Source organism: Lynx rufus, unplaced genomic scaffold, assembly GCF_022079265.1.
Source record: "Lynx rufus isolate CCGP_SWC_20201006 ecotype Redwood Valley unplaced genomic scaffold, mLynRuf1.p SCAF_7, whole genome shotgun sequence".
NCBI classification, from domain to species: Eukaryota; Metazoa; Chordata; class Mammalia; order Carnivora; family Felidae; genus Lynx; species Lynx rufus.
Genome location: NW_025814889.1, coordinates 17,838,476 through 17,865,235, shown reverse-complemented (window position 1 = coordinate 17,865,235; position 26,760 = coordinate 17,838,476). Strand labels below are relative to the sequence as shown.

Here is a 26,760-nt window from a genome sequence, read left to right as displayed (position 1 = left end):
AAACCTGACTTCGGTCTCTGAAGGAATTAGTGCAAATTCCAAACTACTCAAGTTCCAAGCAATAATATTTACAATAACTTCTATATTGGACCTCTTTCCTTGAAAGTTTTCAATATTCTCGTAATGACTATGTTCTAATATCACATGAAATTACAAGTCCACTGATTTTTGAAATACATAGGTTGTGTGTGAAATGTTTTCTTCCTCTTTCTCTCTGAACATGTTCATGTGCCTTTTGGTCTGTCTTAAATTATCCACTGTTCTTGTGTATGCCATAGAAGATGTAGTGGACACATCAGCTTTTAAATGGAATTAGCAGTGTTAGCAAATCACTATCATCACTGAGTTCATGATTTAGTGTAAAGTTTGAGAAGGAAACACTCCATCAAAAATAAAAAGTGATTTTTAATCATGACATTCAGGTGTGTTATTTAATCTCTGACGTTAATATTGATCATATAATTATATTTATCTTATGAAGAGATTTAAAATTCAGTAGAATTTTGTTTTTCTTTTAAATTTTTTTTAACGTTTATTTATTTTTGAGACAGAGAGAGACACAGCATGAACGGGGGAGGGGCAGAGAGAGGGAGACACAGAATCCGAAACAGGCTCCAGGCTCTGAGCTGTCAGCACAAAGCCCGACGCGGGGCTCGAACTCACGGACCGTGAGATCATGACCTGAGCCAAAGTCGGACGCTTAGCCGACCAAGCCACCCAGGTGCCCCAGAATTTTGTTTTTCATATCATTAAAAAAGAAAAGAATCACTGTTGTTGTTTTTTTTTAATTAGAAGGCATAAAGTTTCAGTCAAGCAAAACAAATGAGCTCAAAGATTTGCTGCAAGACACTGTACCCAGAGTCAACAATAATGCATTGTACACTTGAAAATTTGTTAAGAGGGTAGGTCTCATGCTGTGTTTTTTATACACAATAAAAAAACATTGGAAAATGTAAGACCAAACCGGCAGATTTTTAGTTATAGTTCATCTTACAGAAAGATGGCGGAGGCAAGAGCATATAATTTGTTCAGAATTTAATAATTCAGTTCATGGGTATTTAAAATAAATAAATAAGGGGCGCCTGGGTGGCTCAGTCAGTTGAGCATCTGACTTCAGCTCAGGTCATGATCTCACGGTTGATGACTTCGAGCCCCGCGTCAGGCTCTGTGCTGATGGCTGGGAGCCTGGAGCCTGCTTTGGATTCTGTGTCTCCCTCTCTCTCTGCCCCTCCCCTGCTCGTGCTCTGTCTCTCTCTGTCTCAAAAATAAATAAACATTAAAAAATTTTTTAATAAATAAATAACACCATGCTTTTAAAATAATAATTTAATAGGAGCCCTTCAGTCAGGACATTTGAAGAACTTTCTCAAATCTTCCCACCCCATCATAAATTACATTACTAAAATTACAAAGTTGAACTAAGAAGAAAGTCAGTATTCGCTAAAGACATTCATTAATTAACTAGATTTTGTGTAAACTTTTAGAAACGCCACAACTTATGTACCATCCTGAGAGGATGTTGTCTCCCCATGAGGAAGTCTGAATACTACACAATCTTCCATTACTTTATCTTCCATCTGCAATGCGTAGCCTATATTCCTCCCCAACTTGAGTTAAGGGTTAAGAACCTCTTATCCACGCAGTGAGTTAGCTTTGATTTTATGAGTTTTGGCGTCTAGATTAATTTATTGTATATTTGTACATTAAAAAGCATTTCTCTTCTTACATTAAATATGAACCTTAATTGACTTTGTAAGTTTTAGAATTTCTTGACAATGCTGACAGAAGACAAATTACAGTTTCAGCTATACTCTGTATTTTCTGCATGGTCGAACCCTTAATATCATCAAGACACTTGAGAAATAGTACAGTAAATTCATATACTATCCAATATACAGTAGGGAAGGGGAATAATGGGAAAGTGTTCACTCCTTCTGCTCTATCTTGTGCTTTGTCCACTCAGACACAGATTAATTTTTCTTCTCTAAGATTGTGTCTTTGCCTGAGAAGTTCACTCTTAAATTACAAATTTGCCTTAAATGCCATGGATTGGCAGATGCCAATAAATGAAAACCATCTTTCAATGGGACACAGGAACTGAAGCATTCATTTGTATTGGTTCGTATGAATTCTACATATTTAACATATTATTCATTTTATATTTTGGCAATGGAAAATTTGGACAAATTCATCTAATATGAGGGTTTTATAATACTTCCACCTTAAACATTCCCATTTCACGAGTGTGAGGAGTAGAAGAGAAACAAACAGGGATGGATAGAAAAGAACTAGTAAACTGTAGTCTTGGAGTCGAGTACAGTCCATGAAACGAGTGTTTTTATTCTTGGGGCGCCTGGGTGGCTCAGTTGGTTGAGCGTCCGACTTCAAGTCAGCTCATGATCTCATGGTTTGTGAGTTTGAGCCCCACATTGGGCTCTGTGCTGGCAGCTCGGAGCCTGGAGCCTGCTTCGGATTCTGTGTCTCCCTCTCTCTCTGCTCCTCCCCTACTTGTGCTCTTTCTCTGTCTCTTAAAAATAAATAAATGTTAAAAAATTAAAAAAAACACACAAGTGTTTTGAATCCAAAAAATTCAATTTAAAAACACTTACCTCTTGTTGAGCAGCACAGAAGAATGCATGCTGATTCTTCTACTATAATTTCCTATATGAATAGCTTTTATATTAAAACCTGCTCTAAGCCAGGTTGAAAATTTGTAACTAGGACACTAGGCCATGCTACTTAGAGATTACACTAGTACTGTCTGTTTTGTGGCTATATTTAACACAAAATAGGAATTCACCTACCACAGAATGCTTCATCTGATTGGTCAGGACAGTCATATCTAAAATCACAGTTCTGGATTTTTTCAACACAGTGACCACTGGACCTGCAAACAAATTCACTGTCTGTACAGTTGTGTGGAGGTAATGTGACCGGAGCTGACATTTCAGGCGGAGTTGGGAGATCCACTGGCAAATTACCTTGATAAGAGATAACATACAGGCATCATTTAGCAGGTTTTTCATGTAGGATTTCACACAATAAGCTTTTCTACAGATGTTTCACATTCAATATTATGAAGAATGTTTGGTGGCCTTTGGCGATATGCTGAACTTTATGTAAGCATGTAAGTTGGAGTTCTAGGTCTTGGCAATAACAAATAGCTGGATATAAATAGATGAAGGTACAGATGGAAATTACAGACAAACTACTCAAAACTTGCTGAATAAATGGAAGGCTCGAGGACAGGGCTAGGATCACTGGGAACCAAGGGAGTCTCAGATGCTAGCATTAGGAACCAGAGTCAAGGCCTGGTTAAACCTTCTAGGCCACTAGGTTAAGAAACTTTGTTCTTCCACCTGCTACAATTAATCCAACATCTCCTCACCCTGTTTCAAACGTCTTCAGATATTCAAGATTCAAAGTTGCAAGAGAGAACTAAACCAGAAGTAGTCACCTGGATGTATTTACATAATTAAGATAATAATGTATGACATTACAGAACTTAGAAGACATTTATAGAATTTACACAGCAAGTTAGTCCATCAGCATTTATTAACAACACCCTGTGCCACGGACATGTAGGTACAATGCATTGAAAGCCAAATATGCCATCATGGTTGTAAAATAACTTACTGACTAGTGGATAAGGCACTCGGGTAAATCTTTCATTATGGTTCCATGGGATATGTTTATGATAAAGATTATGACGCCATGGGGGGAAGAACGACACCTACCCTTTTACTCCTGCATTCGTAGCACAATTCCCAGACCACAGTACATGGTGGGTAGACAATCACTGTAGAATGAGTTAAGAGACAGGTGGAAAGATGGATGAATGGATGACACGGTAAATGAACAGATGGACAAATGGAAGACTTCCAGAAAAGTAATGCTTAAGTTAAAAGTTCTTAGCTTTAAAGGATGATGAGTTACTGCCAAGATGAAAAAAGGTACAAGGTCTTTTTGGATGATAGAGAAGATTTGTGTGAAGGCAGAAAAATATACTGGCCTGTTGTTTTTTGTTTCACAAAACTGTGAGAGTTTGGCACAGAGAACATCTCATGATAGAGTAAGAATGTGTAAGATAAAGTCACTAGATGTGGAACTAGACAGTAGACAATTACCACATCATAAAGGGCTAAGTGGGTCCAATTTAGGGCTTGAAATAAATACAAAAACTGGTAGAGAAATGCCAAGGTATACAATTTCCACTGTAAGAAATACTTTTCTAGCATTAGTGTGAAGAATGATTTGCAGGTGGTTCTGACACGGAAGAGAAGAGCGAATCTTTTACTTTAATCCCAGGGAACTAATAAACCAAAGCACAGGGTTTGGAGAAAAGAGCAGAGACCTGAGCAATATCAAACATCCAGTACCCAGAGGACTGGGGATTCAGGTGCTATTGGGAATCTGGGGAAAATCCAATAAGTAGTACTTTCTTTCTTAGCTCAAGTTTTGCAGTAATTAAGAGCTAAGACTGAAGCAGATGGGAGATCAAAATATCAACTTGTTATGATAATGATATTGGTAATGATATTGATGAATGATAATGATTGATAATGAAATTGATAATGATGAAAATGATTTATACCTGTAGACAAGTGGTCTTTTAACGTATAAAACTCATGAAAGAAACAGCCTAGGTTATAACCTGTGCTGAAAACTCCCAGCTCTTCCTGTACGGAAGCTTACCACTGAGAACTACAGCAAGAAGCGAAGCAGATTTCATGCCCCCTTCAGCTAACTAGCTCCAAAAAGAAAAGAGGAAACTAAGAGGACAGGTATGCATGCCCAGGCCTTCCTTGCAAACTCAGCAATCCATTGTTGGCTTTCCACAACTGACATTAGGATTCATTCTTGGGTTTCATTTTACCCTTTTCCTCCCTCTCATCCATTCTATATTTTCTTCTTAATTTTGCCAGTCATATTATGTCTCCTGTTCTATTTTTCCATATTTGGTTCCTCTCATCTGGAGATTTCTCTTTTTTAAGCTCAATTTAACATTTAAATAAATGCGTGTTTGACATTTCTAGGTGTATACAGTATTGTAGTGTTCAGATCACCTGGTCTGCCATATTATTAAAACCAGTTGCCATATTTGCATCCTTAGGCCTGATTTCAATTTAAATGAGGTAATAGTTCCCCTTAAGAAGATATCATGAACATGAGTGGATGTCTTAGAAAAAGAAGGTTGATGAGCCAATGCTCAGGAAAAACAGAGACAACTCATTTAGTCTATCAGAAGTGAGCCAGAAATGAAGGTAAAAGGACCAGTACTGTAAAAAGAAATTGGAAGATCCTGAAATTCTTTGTCCTGTCCTCATTATTCTTTGTTATTCTGCCAGAATGAGTACATCTTAAAAACCAAGTAAGTCCAATATGTTTGTATTTAAGAGTAAACAGAGGAAGTGTCTCTTATTCCTGAGCCAAACTTTGGAAACGGTGGTGTTTATAACTATGGAGTTGTGTGTGCCTGATTCCTTGGCATCTGGCATGCACAAGAAAAACAGAGGCCTGAAACATCGTTAGGCCAAGACTCAGTTTGGAAACTGAGGCATGCAAAGGACTGCAAGCTTTCTGACACATTCTCCGGCCTGTGAAGATGGCCCAGACTTTCATCTAAAGACCATGAAAGTCAACTTGTTTTACTCTGCAATGACCTCAAGCAGTATTTCCTAAAGTATCATACTCTAACTCAGGGGATACTAGAAATTACTTCTTGTAGTATATGGATAGTTTTGTTAATTTTTTAAATATGAATTTGGAACAATTTTAATAGTGAAACATATCCAGAACAATAAGCCTATCTTAGTTTGGACTGCTATAACAGAATACTGTAGACGGGGTGGCTTAAACAACAATTTATTTGTCAGAGTTATGGAGGCTGAAAGTCCAAGATCAGGGTGACAGCATGGTTGGATTCTCGGATTCTGGGTATGTCCTTTCATGGCTTTCTATACTCATGCAGAGAGAGAGAGACAGAGAGACAGAGACAGAGAGATCTTACGTCTCTCCTCTTCTAATAAGAGCACTAATTCCACCATGAGGGCAGCACTTTTCATGACCTACTCTAGTCCTAATTACCCCTAAAAGGTCCCACCTCCAAATACCATCACATTGGGTGTGAGGGCTTCAACATATGAATACTGGGAGCATACAAACATTCAGTCCATTGCAAAAGTTATGACAATTATTTTTAACCTATAATTGCTTAAAAGGCTAGAGTTGATGGCAATGATAGAGTTCAGTGTCTTTGAACAAAATACCACAAAAAACTTTGCATATTAAACAAAATTGCAAAGGTGAAATGTAAATGACTGAAATTTACACTAAGAAGCAGAGATTAGTCTGGTTTGAGCTGATCTTCTTCCACATCCCTAAGCCACAGGGAAACCAACTCACCTGTGCACCTGTCCTCATAAGTAGATGACTCAGGCTCCAGAGGGACTTGGAGTTCTTGCTCTGTGAATGCTTGTAGCAAGTATACTTGGTGCTACCCTAATGTAATCTTTCTGATAAAACAGATTTTCCATTTATTTTATATGAGACTCCACTCCCTACAGCCATTCCCACATTGGTAATTAAGAAAATAAAACCGATATTTTAACACTTCTAGTCCTTAATAAATTATTGCCAGCTTCAACGTACCATAAATGTGTGAACTTTTTGACTGATATGTCTAGTTGATCTTCATCTATCTCCAGGTAACAATGTCTACGGTTTTCCTGGGACTTCTGATGGTAAGATATATATTTAATTTAAAAAATCCAAAAGTCTACTTGAGGTTTAAACATGATCAATCTTCAGAAAATTTAAAAATCTGAAATATCTCCAGAGTAAAAGTGTATTTTTTTTTCTTTTGCACTGAACACAGTAATATAGTCCTACCCACAAGGCGAAACAACTACATTCAGCATAAACGTACTGAATGTCTGTATAAGGTCTCCTTTCCAAGAGTAGGTTTTGCTAAAAGTTAGCTATTCTTTGAATAGAATTTATAACAGCTATGTGATACACTGTTTGCCACGTATTTTGGAGGTGTCTTTTTTCTCGTCTGCAATGACAAATCAGCTCTTTAGAAACACTGTTGCTTTCACCCATGCATTCAATGAAATTTTCTAGGTGGTACAAAGTATTTTCCATCTTTACAGACACTATATTGTACATCAAAGTGACTACAAATAGACTGAAGTAGTAGTTGAACAATTTTCAAGCTAAAATCTAAGTATTTTAACAGCCTTGTCCATTTTTGGTATTTAGCATTTCTCTCAAATAAAAGATGACAAAATTGTAAATTTTTAACTTTAAAATAGGTTAAGTTACTTAGTTGTCCAATTTCATTTTGTAGAAGCACAATTAAAATACTAAATTGAATGGACCACAGGCTTTGGCCAACTTTTTTCCTATATATTTTCTATATATTTCTGTATATTGCTAATATTCCTATAAACTTCCTATATTTTGCCAGACTACACCAAACATGCTAAAACCAGAATATTTAAGACTGCAATCATGAGTGTCAAATTTCTTTATGTTGCCTTGAAGTCTTTTATCAAACTGTAAATATTTCCAATAATTTATATTTTTTCGGGGTATGTATTGTATTTCCTTCAGAAAAATATGGTAGAAAGACCTTAACACCAGTGCTTTTATGGAATGTATTGTTCTGAGGCAAATGTAACAAACACACCAAACAGCTTAATATTATAAGGTAAAAAGCTGCTGGTGAGATCTTAAAAGTGAAGACAAAAGTACCCATACTTTTTCCCTTACCTTTTCATTCCCACTGAAACAAACATGACTGTTTGCAGAAAGAAAGGAGCCCTCAACAAGCACTTATTAGATAAAGCTGATGAGACATTGAGGTTAATGAGGAGGGATGCCAAGAATTCAACCAAATCAATCAGTTTAACAACGAAAACAACCAAAACCATTCAGCGGGTGGGAGAAGACATCAGAAAAATTGTGCTGAAGCATCCTACGGTTACTGTACCTTCTCAGTTTTAAGCCATCATCAGTTGCAAGACATGTCGCTGACTTAGTAACAATTTGCCTGAGAGAAATAAAACACTAAAATCTTGGGATGCTGATATTCATTCTAATAATTGATATTTGTAGCGGAATATCTAAATTTTTGTCTAAATTTGTCTAAATTTGTCTAAAATCTAAATTTAGACAATGCGGAAGTCCAAATTTTTAAAATAGGATGGATGAAAAGTGTTTGGGCAGTGTTTTTCCCAGTTTGTAAGCAGTATGTTGTGAAGCCATGTAGTTATGGCTTTAGTTTTACAAATAACCCAATTATCTCACGAATAACCCTTGATGCAAGATAGAAAACTGTCATATGTGTTCTTCTGAAGGGAACACTAGTCTTGCTTTTCTAATGTAGTTTCGACAAAAGAAGAAGGCAAAACAGATAATTCTTTGGGATACTTACATTTAAATCTGAATGTTGTCTGGCAACAATTCTTACTTAAGATCTACTCTGAAGATCGGATTCAAAGTGAGGGGATTTAACTTTGCCATCATTCTCCATTATTACGTACTCTGGAAATGAGTGACATCATCATACACTGATGCCAAAAAATTCACAGGATTCTATTGCATGGCTAAGTTTGTCTACTTTCCCTAGAAATGTGATTAATCTTGCCTATAAAGTCTTCTCTCCAGTATCCTCCTGGATTAGTTTTAAAACAAGAATCTATATTCATCAAAGTATTGAAACGAAGAAGGTACAATCCATAATAGAGAATGGATTTGAAAATTAAGCTAGAAACAACCAGAAGTTAGAAAAGGAGAAAGAGGTGACCTGGAAAAGCACATAATTGATGTTCTGGGAAAAAGTGAAAGGAAACTAATTTATAGCATACATACTTTGGGGGTAAAATTAGTAAAAGTTTGCGGTTAAAAAGCTTACCATTCAAGTCAACGCTGCTCTGAACCAAGGTAACAAGGGGAAAAAACAGAAGAGATGGGAGAAATATTTTGAAGACAGGTCAGCAGGATTTGCAAGTGAGCAGTTTTAAAGGGAATGGCAAAGAATGCTGTGGAATTTCAAGCCTGGGTTGCTAAAGAACAGTGATGTCATGAGAAGGAACAAGAAGGAATGAAGGAAAGAGGTTGATTTTGAGGGAACAGGTAAAAAAGAAATAAGTGACTCCTTATGGTCACTTTGAGTATAAAATAAAAGTTGTAGGGGGGCGCCTGGGTGGCGCAGTCGGTTAAGCGTCCGACTTCAGCCAGGTCACGATCTCGCGGTCCGTGAGTTCGAGCCCCGCGTCAGGCTGATGGCTCAGAGCCTGGAACCTGTTTCCGATTCTGTGTCTCCCTCTCTCTCTGCCCCTCCCCCGTTCATGCTCTGTCTCTCTCTGCCCAAAAATAAATAAACGTTGAAAAAAAAAATTTTAAATAAAAGTTGTAGGGAATGAGCCAATCCACACACTGGGGGATCAGGTCAATATTTTGCATCTGTGTGTATGTGCTTTATAAGTTTTTGCTTTATTTTGTTTTATTAGCCAAGGAGGAAAAATGCTGTAAATAAATAATCAGTTTATATTGAAAACAAACCAACGTCTGTAAGTCAATCTATAAGTGCTGATCCCATGTCAGCTAACAGGAGAAAAAAAAAAACTGGTAATCATCAAGACCAATATTTTTATTGACAATTTTTGCTTTTATTTTCATCTGATGGCAAGATTACACCAAATTCCTCTGTGAAACCTATAGCTTCAACAGGCTTTGTGGTTTCAACCCCATGTTTCTTTTGCTATGAAGCCAATGTTAAAACCACACAGTTCAGGCAGCTTTTTAAAGTCCATATTTTTCTTCCAAAACTTGAACGAGAAAATCAGGACTCAAGGTCTGTAACTGATATTTCTCATCTCTGCCCCTAGGTCTGGAAGCTCTTCTCCCCCTCCTTTGGAACCATTGGTCACAGAATCTAATTATCAAGATAACTGGAGTAGCAACAGGATCAACCACAACTTGTTTTCCCTTTCTATATTCTTTCATGTTCCCCTCTGCCACGGGGGTCACAGTGATGCTCCATAAGTTCAGAGTTGGAGGCCATTTGGGAAAACCCTGGTCACTAAAATCAAACACACTTAAGTGAAACTCCCATTCTTTCCCTCAACTGGGTATTTTCATCCAGGTCTCTTGTGCGGTTTAATTGTTCATATCTATAAAGTAGAAATTGTATTCTCTTCCTTTAGAGGTTAGTGTATTTGATGTGTGGTACGCCAGTGGTTAGCACTGTGGTCCAAAGAAGCAGATGTACTTTGCCACTTTCTAGCTAGGTAGCCTTGGGCGGATGATCCCCTTCTCAGCTTGCTCCATAAAACTGGGATAACAGAAACATCAATCCTATCCAACATTTAATATCTCTTCACCTGCAAAGGACTAGACATTATTCTAGACTCTTAAAAATGTTAGAGGACTATAGAAGATGATACATATGAGTGCTAAACTATATTATTGTGCCATTTATCAGCTCTCGCTCTCTCTCTCATAAGGACCGTCTGTATTCCCCACCCTTGCCAAGCTTCTTATTGTAGAGGATGCTTCCCCCTTGTTAGGCTTGCCCACATGACTTGCTCCAATCACTGGACATGAGCAGATATAATGCATACCACGTCTCACCAGAAGCGTTAAGTGCGCTTTCTTTTTTCCCACTCTTCTACTCGACAACAAAATGTCAGATAAGACCTTCATCCTTTAGCTTTGGTCCCAGATAAACACAAGCAACAGAAATACACAGCTTGAAGCTCGCTCTATAGATTTATAAAGAACTATGGACAAGAAACACATACTCTTTCCATTATTGTTTTATGCCCACCCACATAGTTGAGAGCAAAAATTAAATGCTTGTAGTTATAAGCCACTGAGCTTTGGCTTTCAACAAATCTGGCATATAACAGAATCTTGCATATAAAAATAATTAATATTCTAGCAATAATAATAAACTAAAATACATACCAAAGGCATATAAAGTACTTCAAAAGATAAAGCCATCTATCCACCCATTTATCCAACAAATGTGTATTGAGTAATATTACATGCCAGATACTGTTTAAGTTTCTGGAGATAAGGCAGTGATCAGATAAAATTCCTGCCGTCATGCAGTTAACACTGTTGGGGAAAACAGAAATAAAACTATAAGGGTGATAGGTGTTATAGAGAAAAATAACACAGGGGAAGGAGAGAGAAAATGTCAGACAAGGAAGAGACTGTGAACTGTGTATGCGTGTGTAATGTAGTGTAGTGTTCAGAGAGGTCTTTACTAAAGAAGAAACTTCGGGGCAGATCAGAAAGAAGTAAGGAAGGGAGTCGAATGCATATCTGGGTGCAGCACAATCCAGGATGAGGGAAAAGAAGGTGTAAATGCCCTGAGGCACAAATGGACTAGAGTGTTGAAGGATTAGCTAAGAGGCCTTGTAGTGGAGAGAAGTCAAGTGGAGGCACAGTAGTAGAAGGCGAATTCCAGAAGGGATGAGGGGACCAGCCATGGAAGCTACTGCAGAAGTCTGGCTTTTGCTCTGAAGGTGATAGGATGTCATAGGTAGACTCTGAAGACAGGATGACATGGTCTTATCTAAGTGTGAAAAAGATCATTCTGCCTGCTGTATTGAGAATCGATTACACAGTTCAGGGGTAAAAGCAGAGATCATCTCAAAGACAATCTAACAATCCATGCAGAGACGATGGTGGCTGGCACTGAGGGAAGAGTACTAAGAAGTAGTCAGCTTTGGATATATTTGAAGCTAGTGGCTAACCAGATTTGTAATGAAAGTAAGCAACTAGAAAGAGGCTGTCATTTACTGAGAGAGGGAGGCATGGAAGAATGGCAGGATCGAGGGGCCAATTAGTAATCAAGAATTTACTTGCAGCCATTGAGAGATGAGGGTAAATTGTTGAATTCTGATTTCCTTTTTGCTGGCTTTATCCAGGGAAGGATTTGGCTTTCTGCAGAGCTCTGTGGAAACCACTGCACAGAGTAGTTAAAGCCATTAAACCTGCCAGGATGATGAGATAGAGGAACAGAGCTGAGTCACATGTATACAACCAAGAGAACTGGAATCGGCCCCCGGATGATGTCTGGGAGAGGCTGGTGCCCTTCTGACCAATAACACTACAGTGATGGCTCAGGGATGAAGGTGAACTTTTCAGCACTCAAGCGCGCTCTCTACATGGATTATTGCGACTGATTTTTAAATTAACATGCTTCTGATCCCTTCAGGAAGGAAACTGCTCCCTTTTGCCATGCAATTTAAGAGCCTCCAACTCAGCACCAGGATTATCCACCAAGAGCTTGATGCCCAGTCCTATTAGAGCACTATGTACTGGCCTGGAATGGGTTTCGCCCAGGGTGTTGGTTTTAGTTTTATTTGAGTTTATCATAGCTTGTTTTAGGCTATTTTCCTTTATCGTCTTTGAGGTGTCTACTAAACATCTCAATTGAGATGTCGAGTAGGTAGGTAGTATAGAAGTATGGATTTCGGGTTAAAGGTTGAGAATGGAGATATAAATATGGGAAATATATTTGTTTTTAAATAAAAGAAATGTGTAATACGGAGAAGAAATGGTTCACAACAATCCTTAGGAATATTTCACGTAACCTGACAGTAAAACATCTCTGAAGGTAACTGAGATTAACACAGTCTCCAAAACAATGTAATTATAAGGCAACCAGTTTGGGTTATTATAATCCCTCAAATATAATGATGTTATAGTTTAGCTTCAGATGTGATTTCCTAGTGTTTTCCATGTGATGAGACATAAGCAGCTGATTCAAACCTCTGTACTATGTTTGCAAAGACGTTAAGACTAATTACCAGCAGATTCACAATAATTTCTCCCAGGGTTAACAGATTAGAACAGAAGTGAGGGTATATTTAGAAAACTTACAGAAATGAAATACTGATTTCCTTGACAGTTTTTTTTTCAAGTAAACAGGTTTGAAAATGCTCATATATTAAAATATTCTTCCTGGGGCACCCAGGTGACTCAGTCAGTTAAACACCCGACTTTGGCTCAGGTCATGATCTCATAGTTCATGGGTTTGAGTCCTTCTGTCAGGCTCCGTGCTGACAGTGCAGAGCCTGCTTAGGACTCCTTCTCTCCCTCTCTCTCTGTCCCTCCCCAACTCGTGCTTTCTCTCTCTCTCTCTCTCTCTCTGAAAATAACTTTAAAAAAATTAAATATTCTTCCTTACCAGGGTAAAGGGTACAATCCATGAATGACAAATCATCAATTGCAATGTCTCCGGTGAAGCCGTCTCCTACTGAAGCCTCCACCAAAATCTAAGAAAAATATAAGAAATTTGTTGATATTGTGAAGGATTTTAATTTATGGAAACTCATGGTAGAAAAAAAAATCAGAATTTACCTAAACAAAATTTTCTTCTGAACCACTAAAAACGAAAATTCCAGTAGTGTCTATTAGTAGGCACCTTGGCTCTACCTAGATGCTTCCAGTAACAGGAAGCTCCTTTGCTTCTTGGGCCCATTAGACCCATGAAGCCCATGGTGTTTCCGGCGATTTTCTGAAACTATAACATATCAAATGTATATCTACTTCCCTATAACTTTCAACCTTTAGTTCTAGACTTGCCATATTTTTTCATGATCCTTTAAGTATCTGAAGGCAAATCACAGTCTCCTCTTCCCACCTTTGCCCAAGGAGTTCATCTGTTTCCAAGGTTAAATCTCCTCATTGTTCAAGAAATCCAATTTGTGGCCACAGGTACTTGCTAGAACGTACATTCTTAAGACTTTAAAATTTTTCCCACGCTGACCTTATTCTGTAACACTTTATGAAACTGGCTAATGGTTATTAGATCTCCTTCAGAACCACATTAATCATGGGGAACTCAGATGACATCTGTGCTGTTACAGGAGCTGCAATTCCACCAAAACTCCAGTAAAATATGAAATACTGACAAACCACTACAGTATATGGCAGATTGTGATTAGGGCTGAAATTTACTATAATAGAATTAATCATGATAAATTATTTTAATACTTATGCAAATTCAGTTGCATACTGAATAGGAATCCTGCTAAAGTTTAATAACGAAGAACTTCAAGCAAACTCAAACTTAAAAAACATTTTTTTCTTCCACTGTTATATGAATATACGTTTCTGTTTTCATTTTTCCTCACAGATGCTATATGTAGAAGCTGAAATTTTATTTCATTTTTTTAAAATTCTGTGCTTCTATTCAAAGTTATCTCACATGATTTATTGATGTCTCACTTGGAGAAAGTTTTCAAAGATCAAATTACTGACCCCAAACCTCTTGACATCTTCCCCCAACTTCCTAGTGTTTCTTGAGAACTACCAGAATTTTCTCCATAATTTGTCAGTAAGGAAATCAATCAACGTGGGAAAAGTTTATGGATCCAACTAATGGGCAAATATAACCCAACTAATATTGCCTGAGGAACATTTATTTAACAGTGCTATCCACAATCATGAATCAAAGAATAATACAGGCCAGGAAAACAAAAATGCAGAAAGAATACTCAGTACGAAATCATACAATTATTCTAATAAACTAAAAACCAGCAGTCAGAATTTAGCAGAACACATTGTAAGAAAATATTTTTTGTTCTATTAAAAACAAAGACTGCAGTTGGGTAAACAATAGGAAAAAAGTATATGCAAAGACTGATTACTAACAAATTCCCTGGACCACTATGTCTATCCCACTGCAATACAACATAGGACATTGTAACAAAGACTCAGAAGATGCAAGAAAATGGAAAAATTAGGGTAAATAATAAGAAACACTGCCTTTGTTACACTGCTCATGAATAGAATAGCTTATTGAGAAAGGACAGAAAATTGATATCAAAATCTCAAAGTTTATGGAAAGTACCATTCTTATACATAAAAATATCTGTAAGCTAACCGGGGGCATATACACATACAAAGCTCCACATGAGAGTACGGGCTCAACTGTTCCAAAGTATTTTCTTTTGTTGCCATTATGTAGCCACAAATTTAAAAACTGGGCCATTTGAGGGGCACCTAGGTGGCTCAGTCGACTGAGCAGCTGAGCATCTGACTTGGGCTCAGGTTACAATCTCACCCCTTGTGCCCTGTGCTGATAGCTCAGAGTCTCCAGCGCTTTGGATTCTATGTCTCCCTCTCTGTCTGCCCCTCTCCCGCTCACACTTTGTCTCTCTCTCTCAAAAATAAATGTACATTAAAATTTTTTTTTTCTAAATGGGCCATTTGTGAAAATTACAAATTTTCCATTTGTGGGCCATACCAGGTAAGCAGCATCTGAGTGGATGCTATTTGCACAAAGCTTTTTTCTGGATTTCATTGTATATTACGTGAGAAGCATTTTGAGAGTGTTTGTCTCACATTTAGATACCAATAAGAAGACACAAAAATAATTTGAGGCAGAAGACACTTGGGTCTTGCACTAAGACACAATGTAATCACAATTTTTGCCAAAATATATTCAATTTCTGAACCCTCTAAATGTTAGCATTCTTGAGAATAAACAACAGCTTCCACTTAAAATAGTAAAACTCTCAGTTTGTACGTATATTTGCAGTTCCAGCCTCTTTTGAATGTTAAATTAAGTCAGCCATTTAAAAAAAAAGCCTATTTGATAACACATCACATCTTGAGAAAAAGTTACGAATGTTCAAGCTTAATTCTACCTTTGCCCTATATTAAATGTGGTCTTGCAAAAAGCTTGGCATGTTAGCCTAGGAAACTAGTCCTAAGAAAATAGTCACACAAAAAAAGAACAAACCCAAGTGTCTCTGTTCTGGAAAATTCACTTTCATTTCTGGTGTTTTTCCCAGAATAAATGGAAGGATATTAAAACACAAACATTATTGTATGCAGGGCGGTATTGCCATTTTAGAAATCAGAGAAGCCACATTTCACTCTTAAGTGCCATTAGTACCTTACTGAATTACTTAAAGGGCAACTGAAAATTCCAGTTTGGTCTAAATGACCTGAATGATCTGTAGAGGCCAATTCTATTTACATTAGAACTATCACTGGCTTGGAAATTTTGTAAAATCATCCAGCCCTTCTAAGTTGTTCTTTTTTTTTTTATATGAAGTTTATTGACAAATTGGTTTCCATACAACACCCAGTGCTCATCCCAAAAGGTGCCCTCCTCAATACCCATCACCCACCCGCCCCTCCCTCCCACCCCCCATCAACCCTCAGTTTGTTCTCAGTTTTTAACAGTCTCTTATGCTTTGGCTCTCTCCCACTCTAACGTCCTTTTTTTTTTTTTTTTTTTTTCCTTCCCCTCCCCCATGGGTTCCTGTTAAGTTTCTCAGGATCCACATAAGAGTGAAACCATATGGTATCTGTCTTTCTCTGTATGGCTTATTTCACTTAGCATCACACTCTCCAGTTCCATCCACGTTGCTACAAAAGGCCATATTTCATTTTTTCTCATTGCCACGTAGTATTCCATTGTGTATATAAACCACAATTTCTTTATCCATTCATCAGTTGATGGACATTTAGGCTCTTTCCATAATTTGGCTATTGTTGAGAGTGCTGCTATGAACATTGGGGTACAAGTGCCCCTATGCATCAGTACTCCTGTATCCCTTGCACTGTTGGTGGGAATCTAAGTTGTTCTTTTCATGGGCTGCCACATCTAGATGCTCCAACTAAAGACAGAATGGCCTTGTCAACTACACTGCAACTTTTAGTTTTACTATAACCAAAGATTAATAAGGGTCTAAAGACTTGCCTGAACTCCTCTGTCTCTATATTTAGGAATCTCTGAGTTACTGACCAAACGTTTTAAATGATCTGGAAACTACTGTCATTGTATATGTGTAACACACAATTTAATCATAATCTTACTATAATATTTTCAATTTACTGACACATATATGTATATATGTGGGTGAATTAACTCATAAGAAAGAAAAAATGGCATTAACTCCCCCTGACACCTACTACTTTAGCCATCCCGTGTTTGTAAAAGAACACAAAATTCAAGAATATATCAATTTTTACTATAATGCATCTTCAGAGAGACTTGAAAGAAAGGACTTATTCTTTGAAATTAAAATGTGTGTACATACACACACACACACACACACACACACACACATACACCCAACATGAAGCATCTAGAACTCCAATGCATTGTTGATGGGAATCTAAAATGGCACAGCCACTTTGAAAAATGGTTTTTCGGTTTCTCTTAAAATTAAACACACTTCCCTATAATGTGGCAATCCCACACATAAACATTGCTTATCCAAGAGAAATGAAGACATACCAAACAAAAACCTGTTCACAAAGTTTATAGAAGCTTTATTTATAATCTCCAAAAGCTGAAAACAATCCAAATATCCCTCAACTGGTAAACAGTAAGGCAACTTATGGGAGATCTTTACAATGGGATTCCACTCAGCAATAAAAAGAAACAAACTAATGGTACATATAACATCAGCTGTGAATCTCAAAAGCATTATACGAAGTGGGAGAAGCCAGACGCAAAAGGCTACGTGCTTGATGAAACCATTTATACAACAATGTAGAGCAGGAAGAACTATGGATAAAGAAATCAGATTAGTGTTGCCAGGGGCTGTGCGGGGAGGAAGGTCATTGATGACAAAAACGAATGGGGAATCTGGGGGGATGATGGAAATACTGTCCTAGTTGTGGTGGTGGTTACACAAGTGTGTTAAGTTTGCTGAAATTCATAGAGCTGCTCACCTAAACAGGTGAATTTTAATTACATGTACTATACCTCAATAAACAAATAAAAACATTTATTCTATACTTATTGCCATAAATCATCATTCTCTTAAGTAGTATTTTCACTGTTTCCTAAATTGCTAATTTCATACATGGCATTTTATAATTAGCACATAGTAATCCCAAGTATCTCAATGTATTTTTAAATTTAGCTATGAAAATTCTCTTGCTATCCACTAATAATTTTCCAGAGAGTATCTGTTTTTCCTTACTCTTCTTAGTGATGCCCACTTATTTTCATTTACTATTTCCATAATTACAAATGCAGAAACAAAGAAAATTAAAGACATTATAAAATTCTCTTTTCCCATGTATTTTATAGTTGACTAACAGCTGAGGTAGCCAAACTCCTATAAACTCATTCAGACAACTCACCAATATTTTACCACATAACGTATAATTTTAGGGGCTCATAGAAAGCCACTTTAGGATCCCAAACTTTCTAGGCTAATACTTAGGGAAATAGATTCAACATAAAAAAGGGTTTTGTTTTGTTTTGCTGTCTTTGTTTTATACACAAAGCATGAGTGGGGGAAAGGGACAGAGGGAGAGAGAGAATCTTAAGCAGGCTCCATGTTCAGAGGCTTGATTCCATGACCCTGGGATCATGACCTGAGCTGATATCAAGAGTCTGATGGTCAACTGACTGAGCCACCCAGGTGCCCCAACGTAAAAAGGTTTTTAAATCATTGTTGGAGTTTATTTATATAACCTTGAAACTAAACTCTATGAAATAAAACTTAGATTTCTGCCTGGCAAATTTTACTTTTCTGAATCTCTTTCCTTGTATGTTTCTGGCCACATCACATACAAAAAAAAAGTGCAAAATAATTAGAGTTTTCCAATTTGTATATTTGTATATACATGTGAAAACCATTTATCATTAGACATGGGCCACAAAAGCTCTAACTAAATTGTGTATACACTGAACACAGAAATGGATAATAAAAAATAAAATAACGGCACTAGCAGAGATGAAATAACATGCTGGGACACAGGTTAGTAGGACAAGCACTATAAAAGAATTACTTAAAAGAAAACATCTGACGTCTGACTCATCTGTGTAAGACCCTATTTGGGAAAAAAATCATGGCAAAATTTTTGTTGTTATTTTGGCTTTTCACCATATTTCTTATTACCATATTTTACCATATTTCTTCTGAGCTAATGTCAGGGAATGTCATATATGGCCTGCTAAGATTTTTTTATTCGTCAATGACTGTGTGCTTCGGTATTATGCCAAGTGTTTCCATGGTAACCAAAAAGAATCAAAAAAAAGTCCATCCTGCTGGTTTCTCACCATCTAGGACAGAAAAGACTAAATGGTGACAACTAGGGTGGAAGGAAGCAGGGGTGGGGGAAGCGGGGAAAATGGGTGATGGGCATTGAGGAGGGCACTTGTTGGGATAAGCACTGGGTGTTTCATGTAAGTGACGAATCACAGGAATCTACTCCCAAAGCCAAGACCACACTGGATACACTGTATGTTAGTGAACATGACAATAAATTATATTTAAAAAAATAAAAGGAAAATGAAAGAAGAAAATTACTAATCGACATGAAGTTTTGGAATTTATTAGGTCCTTTATTTATCCATGCTACCCTTATTTCCCATTTTCATAGATGATTCACATACAGCTTAGAAGGAAAATTTTGAGTTTAGGAGATTGCCACTTTTTTATAATTAGAGTCTAGATAATTAATAAGTTGAACCTTAATTTTGAGAATCTTCACATCAGGTAAGATATAAACGAAAGTCTTCAGGGAAAACTGACGACACTTTAGGAAGATTTTCTTAAAATAGGAAGCAAAGCAACATGCTCCTGGGTTGAGAATACTCATTGCAATTTTACCCTAAAGCAAATATTTTACTTTTGACATAAAAATCTTCAAAAATAGGGTCTGAAATGGAACTGCCGGCAAATCCTTGGCTACAGAGTTGCTATTTGGTACAACCATAATGACTTACATGTTTCTTTGTGAAGGACTTGAGAGCAGCAATAATAAAGCTCAGTTTTATAATTAAAAACAAAAACAAAAACATAACTCTGAGGCTGAGTGTCAGCTGTCATTTATTATTTAACACCTGACCGACTTCCGATTCCTGTCCCTTGCCTGGTTCCCATAGGCATCTGAGTTTGCAATTCCTTGTGCATGTTAGGTCAAAGACCATGAAGGATCTGAGAGTTTACCCTATTTGCAGACTAACAAGGCAGCCTGCCTCTGTTTCATAGACACATACCAGGTCCTTGATTTAGAGGGACAGCAAAGAGCACCAGCCAGAAAAATACCTTCCACTGGTTCCGCAGTTCCCAGGGGCAACATGATGATGCCCAGGTGTCCCCTCCACGTGAAGTGGGTAGTACCATAGAGAAGGATCCCAGACATTAGGAGCCTAGCTCTTATAAACTGCTGGTACACCTGCTTCTCTTCAACTCCAGAGAGAGACGATAGGAGGAAGGAAGAGAGGATGCTTAATCTGGAATTAGTGAGCAAATGTCTCAGGGTAAAAGCTATTCATTCTTTACTCAGAGGCTGAGCTGTGAAGAACATAAGAAATCTATGGAGAATTATCTTACAACAGTGAAGACGGATGGTTGCTACACTGCTGATACATTTAATTTGCGGAAGCACCATGACTCCCCTTAATGTATGTGTAAATTAAAATGTTTATATCAACTCAGCCTCCTTTTCTCTTACATAATACCTAATTTCATACTATTTGGAACAAAATGGGCATAATTTGTTGTAGTCTTCCAGAAAAGGCCACCCACTTGCCGTTGGCCTAGCTCCTTTTACACCCACAGTATCTTTTCCCGTCAGAGCTTCTGTTGTGTTGAGAGTAGAGATTAAAAAAAAAAAAATCAAGGAAGGAGAATGTGGTTGAGGAAATAAGGTCATTCAAAATATCATTCATGTTTCTTTATTTAGATAGAATTCTTTCTGTTACTCTTGAATGAAAGAAAGAGAAACCTTAAAAAATAATTTCTAAGTATTCAAGTCATATGAAATTGATTTGCTTTCCATGGTTGTGAAAGGGTTGGCAAACTACAATTATTCTGATACATTTCTTTCCAGGTAGTTTCAGATGTACAAAAAGGGCCAAAATTTGGGTGAGTCCCCCCTCCTCCAATATAGTCGCCTAATATGCCTCAGTTTAAAAAAGAGAAATGTTCATCAGTTTTAAACTAATTTGCTACTTGACACTCTACAAACCCACATGCTATTTTAAAGTATCCTCCAGAGACTCATATACCATCCAACCCATTTCACATCTCATCTATTATTTGAAAGAGGACAAATGGTACTCAATTTCTTCAGTCCTAAGAATTTATGGAACCTATTGGATTGGAGGTTACAAAGAAGCATTTAATTGAAAATAGCCTGGTCGATATTAGAGAGAAAAAAGTCAAGAAGGTTTGGAACTATTAATTTAAAAGTTCATGAAAATAGGTTTTTATCATTTAAAAATGATACAATATGTATAATAAGATTTTAATAGAATGCAACACAATACTGTCCTCGTGACTGGTTCATACATGCCAGAGTGAAATTCTCATTTAAATGGCATAGGTCTAAAATTCATAAATGCTATTTTTTACCCAATAATCAGGCAAGTTTTTCATCCCCTACACCACTAGAGATAATACTTAGAGGAAAATAAGTGATGCTGCAATTTATTATTTTAATATACCATGTCTTTTTGCAACACTAGTCATCTATCCCTCATTCTTCCTGTGTGAAAGGAGGCTCCAAATAATAACCCCTACTTCTATGTGGCAATTTAGAACTGACCCAGGCCTAAAGCAACAAAAATTAGGTCACAGATTAAAACCCAAACGATAACCCTCATTTACCTTTTGCTTTGGTTTAATATCCCATTAATACTCACCTAGTAGTTATTGCGAATTAAAAATCCTATTTCAATGTTACTTCCTCAGAGAAGACTTCACACAAGCTCGAGAAATTTCCCTTTACAAATTTCTCATAACTTTTAATTGTATCAATATTTGTACATTTAAATGTTTGTCTCCTGTAGGAGACTTGAGGGACGGGCTTCATGAGGTTCATTGAGGACACACAGCATTGTAAACACACTTAACAAGTACCGGAATATTTTTAGGGAAAAATGCAACTTCTAATTTCAACTGAAATTACTGATGTTATTCAATGCCATCCCTATCAAAATGCCAATGGCATTTTTTCATGGCACTACAACAAAAAATCCTAACATTTGCATGGAACCACAAAAGACTTGCAATACCCAAAGCAATCTTGAGAAAAGAAAGTTGGAGGCATTACACTCTGTGATTTCAAACTATACAACAAGGCTATAGTAATCAAAACAGTATGGCGCTGATACAAAAATGGACACACAGACCAATGGAACAGAATAGAGTCCAAAAATAAACCTACACTTATACAGTCAATTAATCTTTGACAAAGGAGGCAAAAATATGCAGTGGGAAAAAAGGCAATCTCTTCGATTAATGGTGTTAGGAAAACTGGATAGCTACACATAAAATGAAACAGGACCACCTTGTTATACCATGTTAAAAAGTAAACTCAAATGGATTAAAGATTTAAATGTAAAACTAGAAACCATAACATTTCTGGAAGAGGGCATAGGCAGTAAGCTCTTTTATACTGATCTCAGAAATATTTCTTTAGATCTATCTTCTCAGGCAAGGGAAACAAAAGCAAAAATGAGATTGTATCACACACATTGCACAGTGAAAGAAACCATCAAGGAAATGAAAGCTCAACCCACTGAATCAGAGAAGATATTTGCAAATGGAATAACTAATAAAGGGTTGGTTATTATCCAAAATATATAAAGAACTCATACAATTCAATACCCTGTCCCCAAAAAATCTTTTTTAAAAAATGAGCAAAGGACTTGAATAGGCATTTCTCAAAAGACGACAAACACATGGTCAACACACACATAGAAAGATGCTCAGGGTCACTCATCATCAGGGAAATGCAAATCAAAACACCAATAAGATACCACATAACATCTGTTGGAATGGCTATTACTGAAGACAAGAAATGACCAGTGTTGGTGAATATGCGGAGAAACCTAGGGAAGGAACCCTAGTGCACTGCTGGTGGAAAGCAAAATGATACAGACACAATGGAAAACAATATGGAGGTTCTTCAAAAAATTTAAAATAAAACTACCATAGGACTCCCTAATTCCACTTCTGAGTATTCATGTGAAGAAGATGAAAACACTAATTCCAAAAGATATACATACCCCTATGTTCACTGTAGCATCATGTACAATAGCCAAGGTATGGAAGCAACCTAAATATCCATCAATAGATAAATAGATAAAGAATATGTGGTGTGTATATGTATGTGTGGAATCTAAAAAAAAAAAAAAAAAAAAAGATACAGATAATAACCTGGTGGTTGCCAGAGGGGAGAAGGGTGGGAGATGGGTAAAATAGGGGAAAGGGATTAAAAGTACAAATTTCCAGTTATAAAATAAGACAGAAGGATGCAATATACACCATAGAGAATATAGTTAATCATATTGTAACAACTTTATACAGTGACAGATGGTAGCTAGATTTATCACGTTGATCACTTTGTAGTGTATATAAATGTTGAATCCCTACGTTGTACACCAGAGACATAATAGTGTATGTCAACTATATTTAAATTAAAATAAAACTATTGATGTTACTCATAATGTAATACCATACTGCCCACATGTTTCACATGACACATGATTATCATATAAACAGAAAAGCACAGTACATATTGATTTGTCCTTGTATTTCACCCTACATATCTAAATTATAGACAAATTCTGCTTCTTTCTTCTTTTACAGCTCCCTATATCTTTCCCTTCTTTACACAGCCTTGTTCCCAGATTCCAATTCAACTTCTACCTGTATTTGTATAGCTTTCTTATGCTTTTCTCCCTTTTCCATTTCTAATGCAGATATATCTGCACTTCCAGGTTCTTCCATTTAACCTTCAGTCATTTTGGAATCATTACTTTCTTTCTGTAATAGTATACATTCCATTTGTTACAGGGATTTTATTTCCATGTATTTGTTAGCTGTCTCAATTGCAGACAGTCTTGCAACTTTTTTTTTATTCTATAATTTAAGCACGTAGCATCTGGAATCCAAAACTCTTATTTTCTATTTAAATAAATGAGACCCAGAAGGTTTAAATAACTCACCCACAGGTCCACATATAGACTCTGTTGGTAAAATGATGTCCAAAACGTTCACAAAAGAGTCTAATTCTTAACTAGTTTTAAAAATTCAAAAACTTGGGGCGCCTGGGTGGCGCAGTCAGTTAAGCGTCCGACTTCAGCCAGGTCACGATCTCACAGTCCAGGAGTTCGAGCCCCGCATCAGGCTCTGGGCTGATGGCTCGGAGCCTGGAGCCTGTTTCCGATTCTGTGTGTCTCTCTCTCTCTGCCCCTCCCCCGTTCATGCTCTGTCTCTCTCTGTCCCAAAAATAAATAAACGTTGAAAAAAAAATTTTTAAAAAAAAATTCAAAAACTTTACTCAAAATTTAACTTTTCATTTTTCTTTTTCCCTTTATTAGGCTTCTAAGTTTTGTTTTGTTTTTGTTTTTGTTTTCTGTTTACTAATCAGTGACTGATAGGAATTAAAGAACGGGGGGATCTATGAAAATAATACAAGATCAATTTAGATAGTTCTTTGTATCTAGATAATTATTAATTCTGATTACAAATTTGTAACAACTGAGTATGTAGCACTGTTGCCCTACTAATATAATGTCTTCCAAACATGTCATACTTTAATTTTCATGGTACATTATATTCATTTATACTTCAAAGTCCTACCATAGATGAGATTTCCTCTACACTATACTTCAAAAACCAACACTTTTTCCAAGTTAGATTTTAAAATATAACGTTAGTTAAAATAGTAATTGCTTTTGAAACCAATGTTTTGAATTACATTCTTTCTCTCTAAAAACGTAATACGCCATTTGCAACATAGCTTTAGGTGTTTGCCACTATTAGGCGCACAGGCACTTTGCAGATGCTGTTAAAATCTGATTTTAAAGTCATCTTTATTACCCACATGTGGAAATATGAGTAACCATCCCAACTATTTATTGCTGAATAGATATTTGAGAGTATTGGGGTTGGTAAATTTAACATAATGGGCATTATGATGTAGCTTCAGCAGGGGGAATCTAGTTCATCAAAATCCCTGATTTCACATATATTCATGCTTCGGCTAAAATATATAATGGACCTCACTAAACCACAGAATGACAAGAACAACAGACAGGAATATCCACAGCTGTTGCACACCCTTTCACACAGTAATTAAATATCCCTCCCTAAATGCTTGGAAAAGTGGATAATTTTAACTACAGAGACCTAGAGTAAAATCCACACTGTACTTTACATCTGGGAAGTCCCTGCAACCCAAGTGAAATAAAAATAAAAAGCAGATATCAATTTCTGACAAATTAGTATGTTACTTCCCCTTGAACACAGGGAATTCGTTATCAAAACCTCTGTGACGGCACTTTCAGGTGGGTCAGCTGGATGGCCCTTTGTTCCAATTCTGCTTGAGGAAAATACCCAAGCACAAGACACCTCGGCTTCAACTGATGGGAAATAAGCCTGAATTCTCCTTTGTTCTGTTTTGTTCTTCCCTCTGGTGGCCAGTCTCTACCCTGGGGCTTCTTTTCAAGAGAACGAGTTAGTGTCCAGCAGCGTTTCAAATAATAATTTACTTTAGAGTGCTGGGTCAGAAATCCCAGATCAATTTACATCTGGGTTTTCTCCTTCATACGGAGCCACTCCATAGCCGAAGAAAATAAACACTAAGGTCTTGCCAGCCTTCTCTCAATATCTGCAACTCAGTACAGTCACCTTGAGTCCGGTCTTTAGTGACCCAGGCATTTGTCACAGAAAAAGAATAGAAACCAAAAAATGCCAATTTATTAATATAAAATTTAGCAGCATAACTGGAAATGTGCCTCAGTACCTATGTCAGCTGGTCATCAAATAAGGTTTTCAGGAGAGGAAATCAACTTGAACAAAACCAAGATCAGAAGCATGTTTAGTGTGCATACAGAGTAGAGGGAAGGTGGCGTGGAATATTCTGGAGAGACCATACCAACAAGCTAACATAGTCAGTTGTCCACCTGATTGAAAGGCATAGCATCCTTTGTGTAGCACACAGATAAAATCTTCACCAGTAACAGAAGCTTGTATTAGGAGTATAAAACATCAGGTTATTATAATTCAACTATCTTCCATTAACTAAATCTAAGTCAGTGTCTTTTTAAGGCAATTAAGAGAGAATATAGGCCCCTTGATGCCATTTGAGAGATAAGCTAAATGGAATAATCACATTCACAAGTTATCTCCAGGTACTTTAAAAATAGACTCAGACATGAAAATAACCGTGGCTCCTAATTTAGACATCATTTAATCCAATATTTCCTAAACTTGTTTCACCATCAGAATCACTAAGGGCTTTTGTTAAAAATACAGATTCTTAGGACTTCCCTCCAGAGCTTCTGGTATGATATGTGTAAAGACTGAGAATCTGTATTTTTCTTAAAAGAAAATATCAGATGGTTCTGATAATTAGGAAAATTTCAGAACTACTAATATAATCCACATTCTGTGTTTAAAAGGACAAGGTAAATTCCTAGAAAAGTTAAAGCCCTTTGCCAGATGAGGTGTTAATATGCATTTTATATATGTATGTGGGTATGAATATAAACACAGACAAATGCCCTAGAGACATAGTAGTCTGCCTTATAGTAGAGATAAGACATAGTATAAGAATGCCTTTTTTTTTTCATGTTTATTTATTTTTGAGAGAGAGAAACAGAGCGTGAACGGGGTGGGGCAGAGAGGGAGACACAGAATCCAAAGCAGGGTCCAGGCTCTGAGCTGTCAACACAGAGCCTGATGCGGGGCTCAAACTCACACACTGTGAGATCATGACCTGAGTCAAATTCTG

General features: G+C 36.9%; 1 protein-coding gene across 1 annotated transcript in view; it reads right to left on the bottom strand.

Annotated features, from left to right (window-relative positions):
- The window catches only part of MALRD1 (MAM and LDL receptor class A domain containing 1), a 794,572-nt gene that overhangs the window by 520,472 nt on the left and 247,340 nt on the right, over window positions 1-26,760 (bottom strand). The window contains exons 20-21 of the mRNA XM_047066301.1: window positions 13,214-13,301; window positions 2,805-2,981 (exon numbers count right to left, since the gene is read on the bottom strand). Coding sequence (XP_046922257.1) covers window positions 2,805-2,981; window positions 13,214-13,301 — 265 coding nt within the window. The remainder of the gene's footprint in view (window positions 1-2,804; window positions 2,982-13,213; window positions 13,302-26,760) is intronic.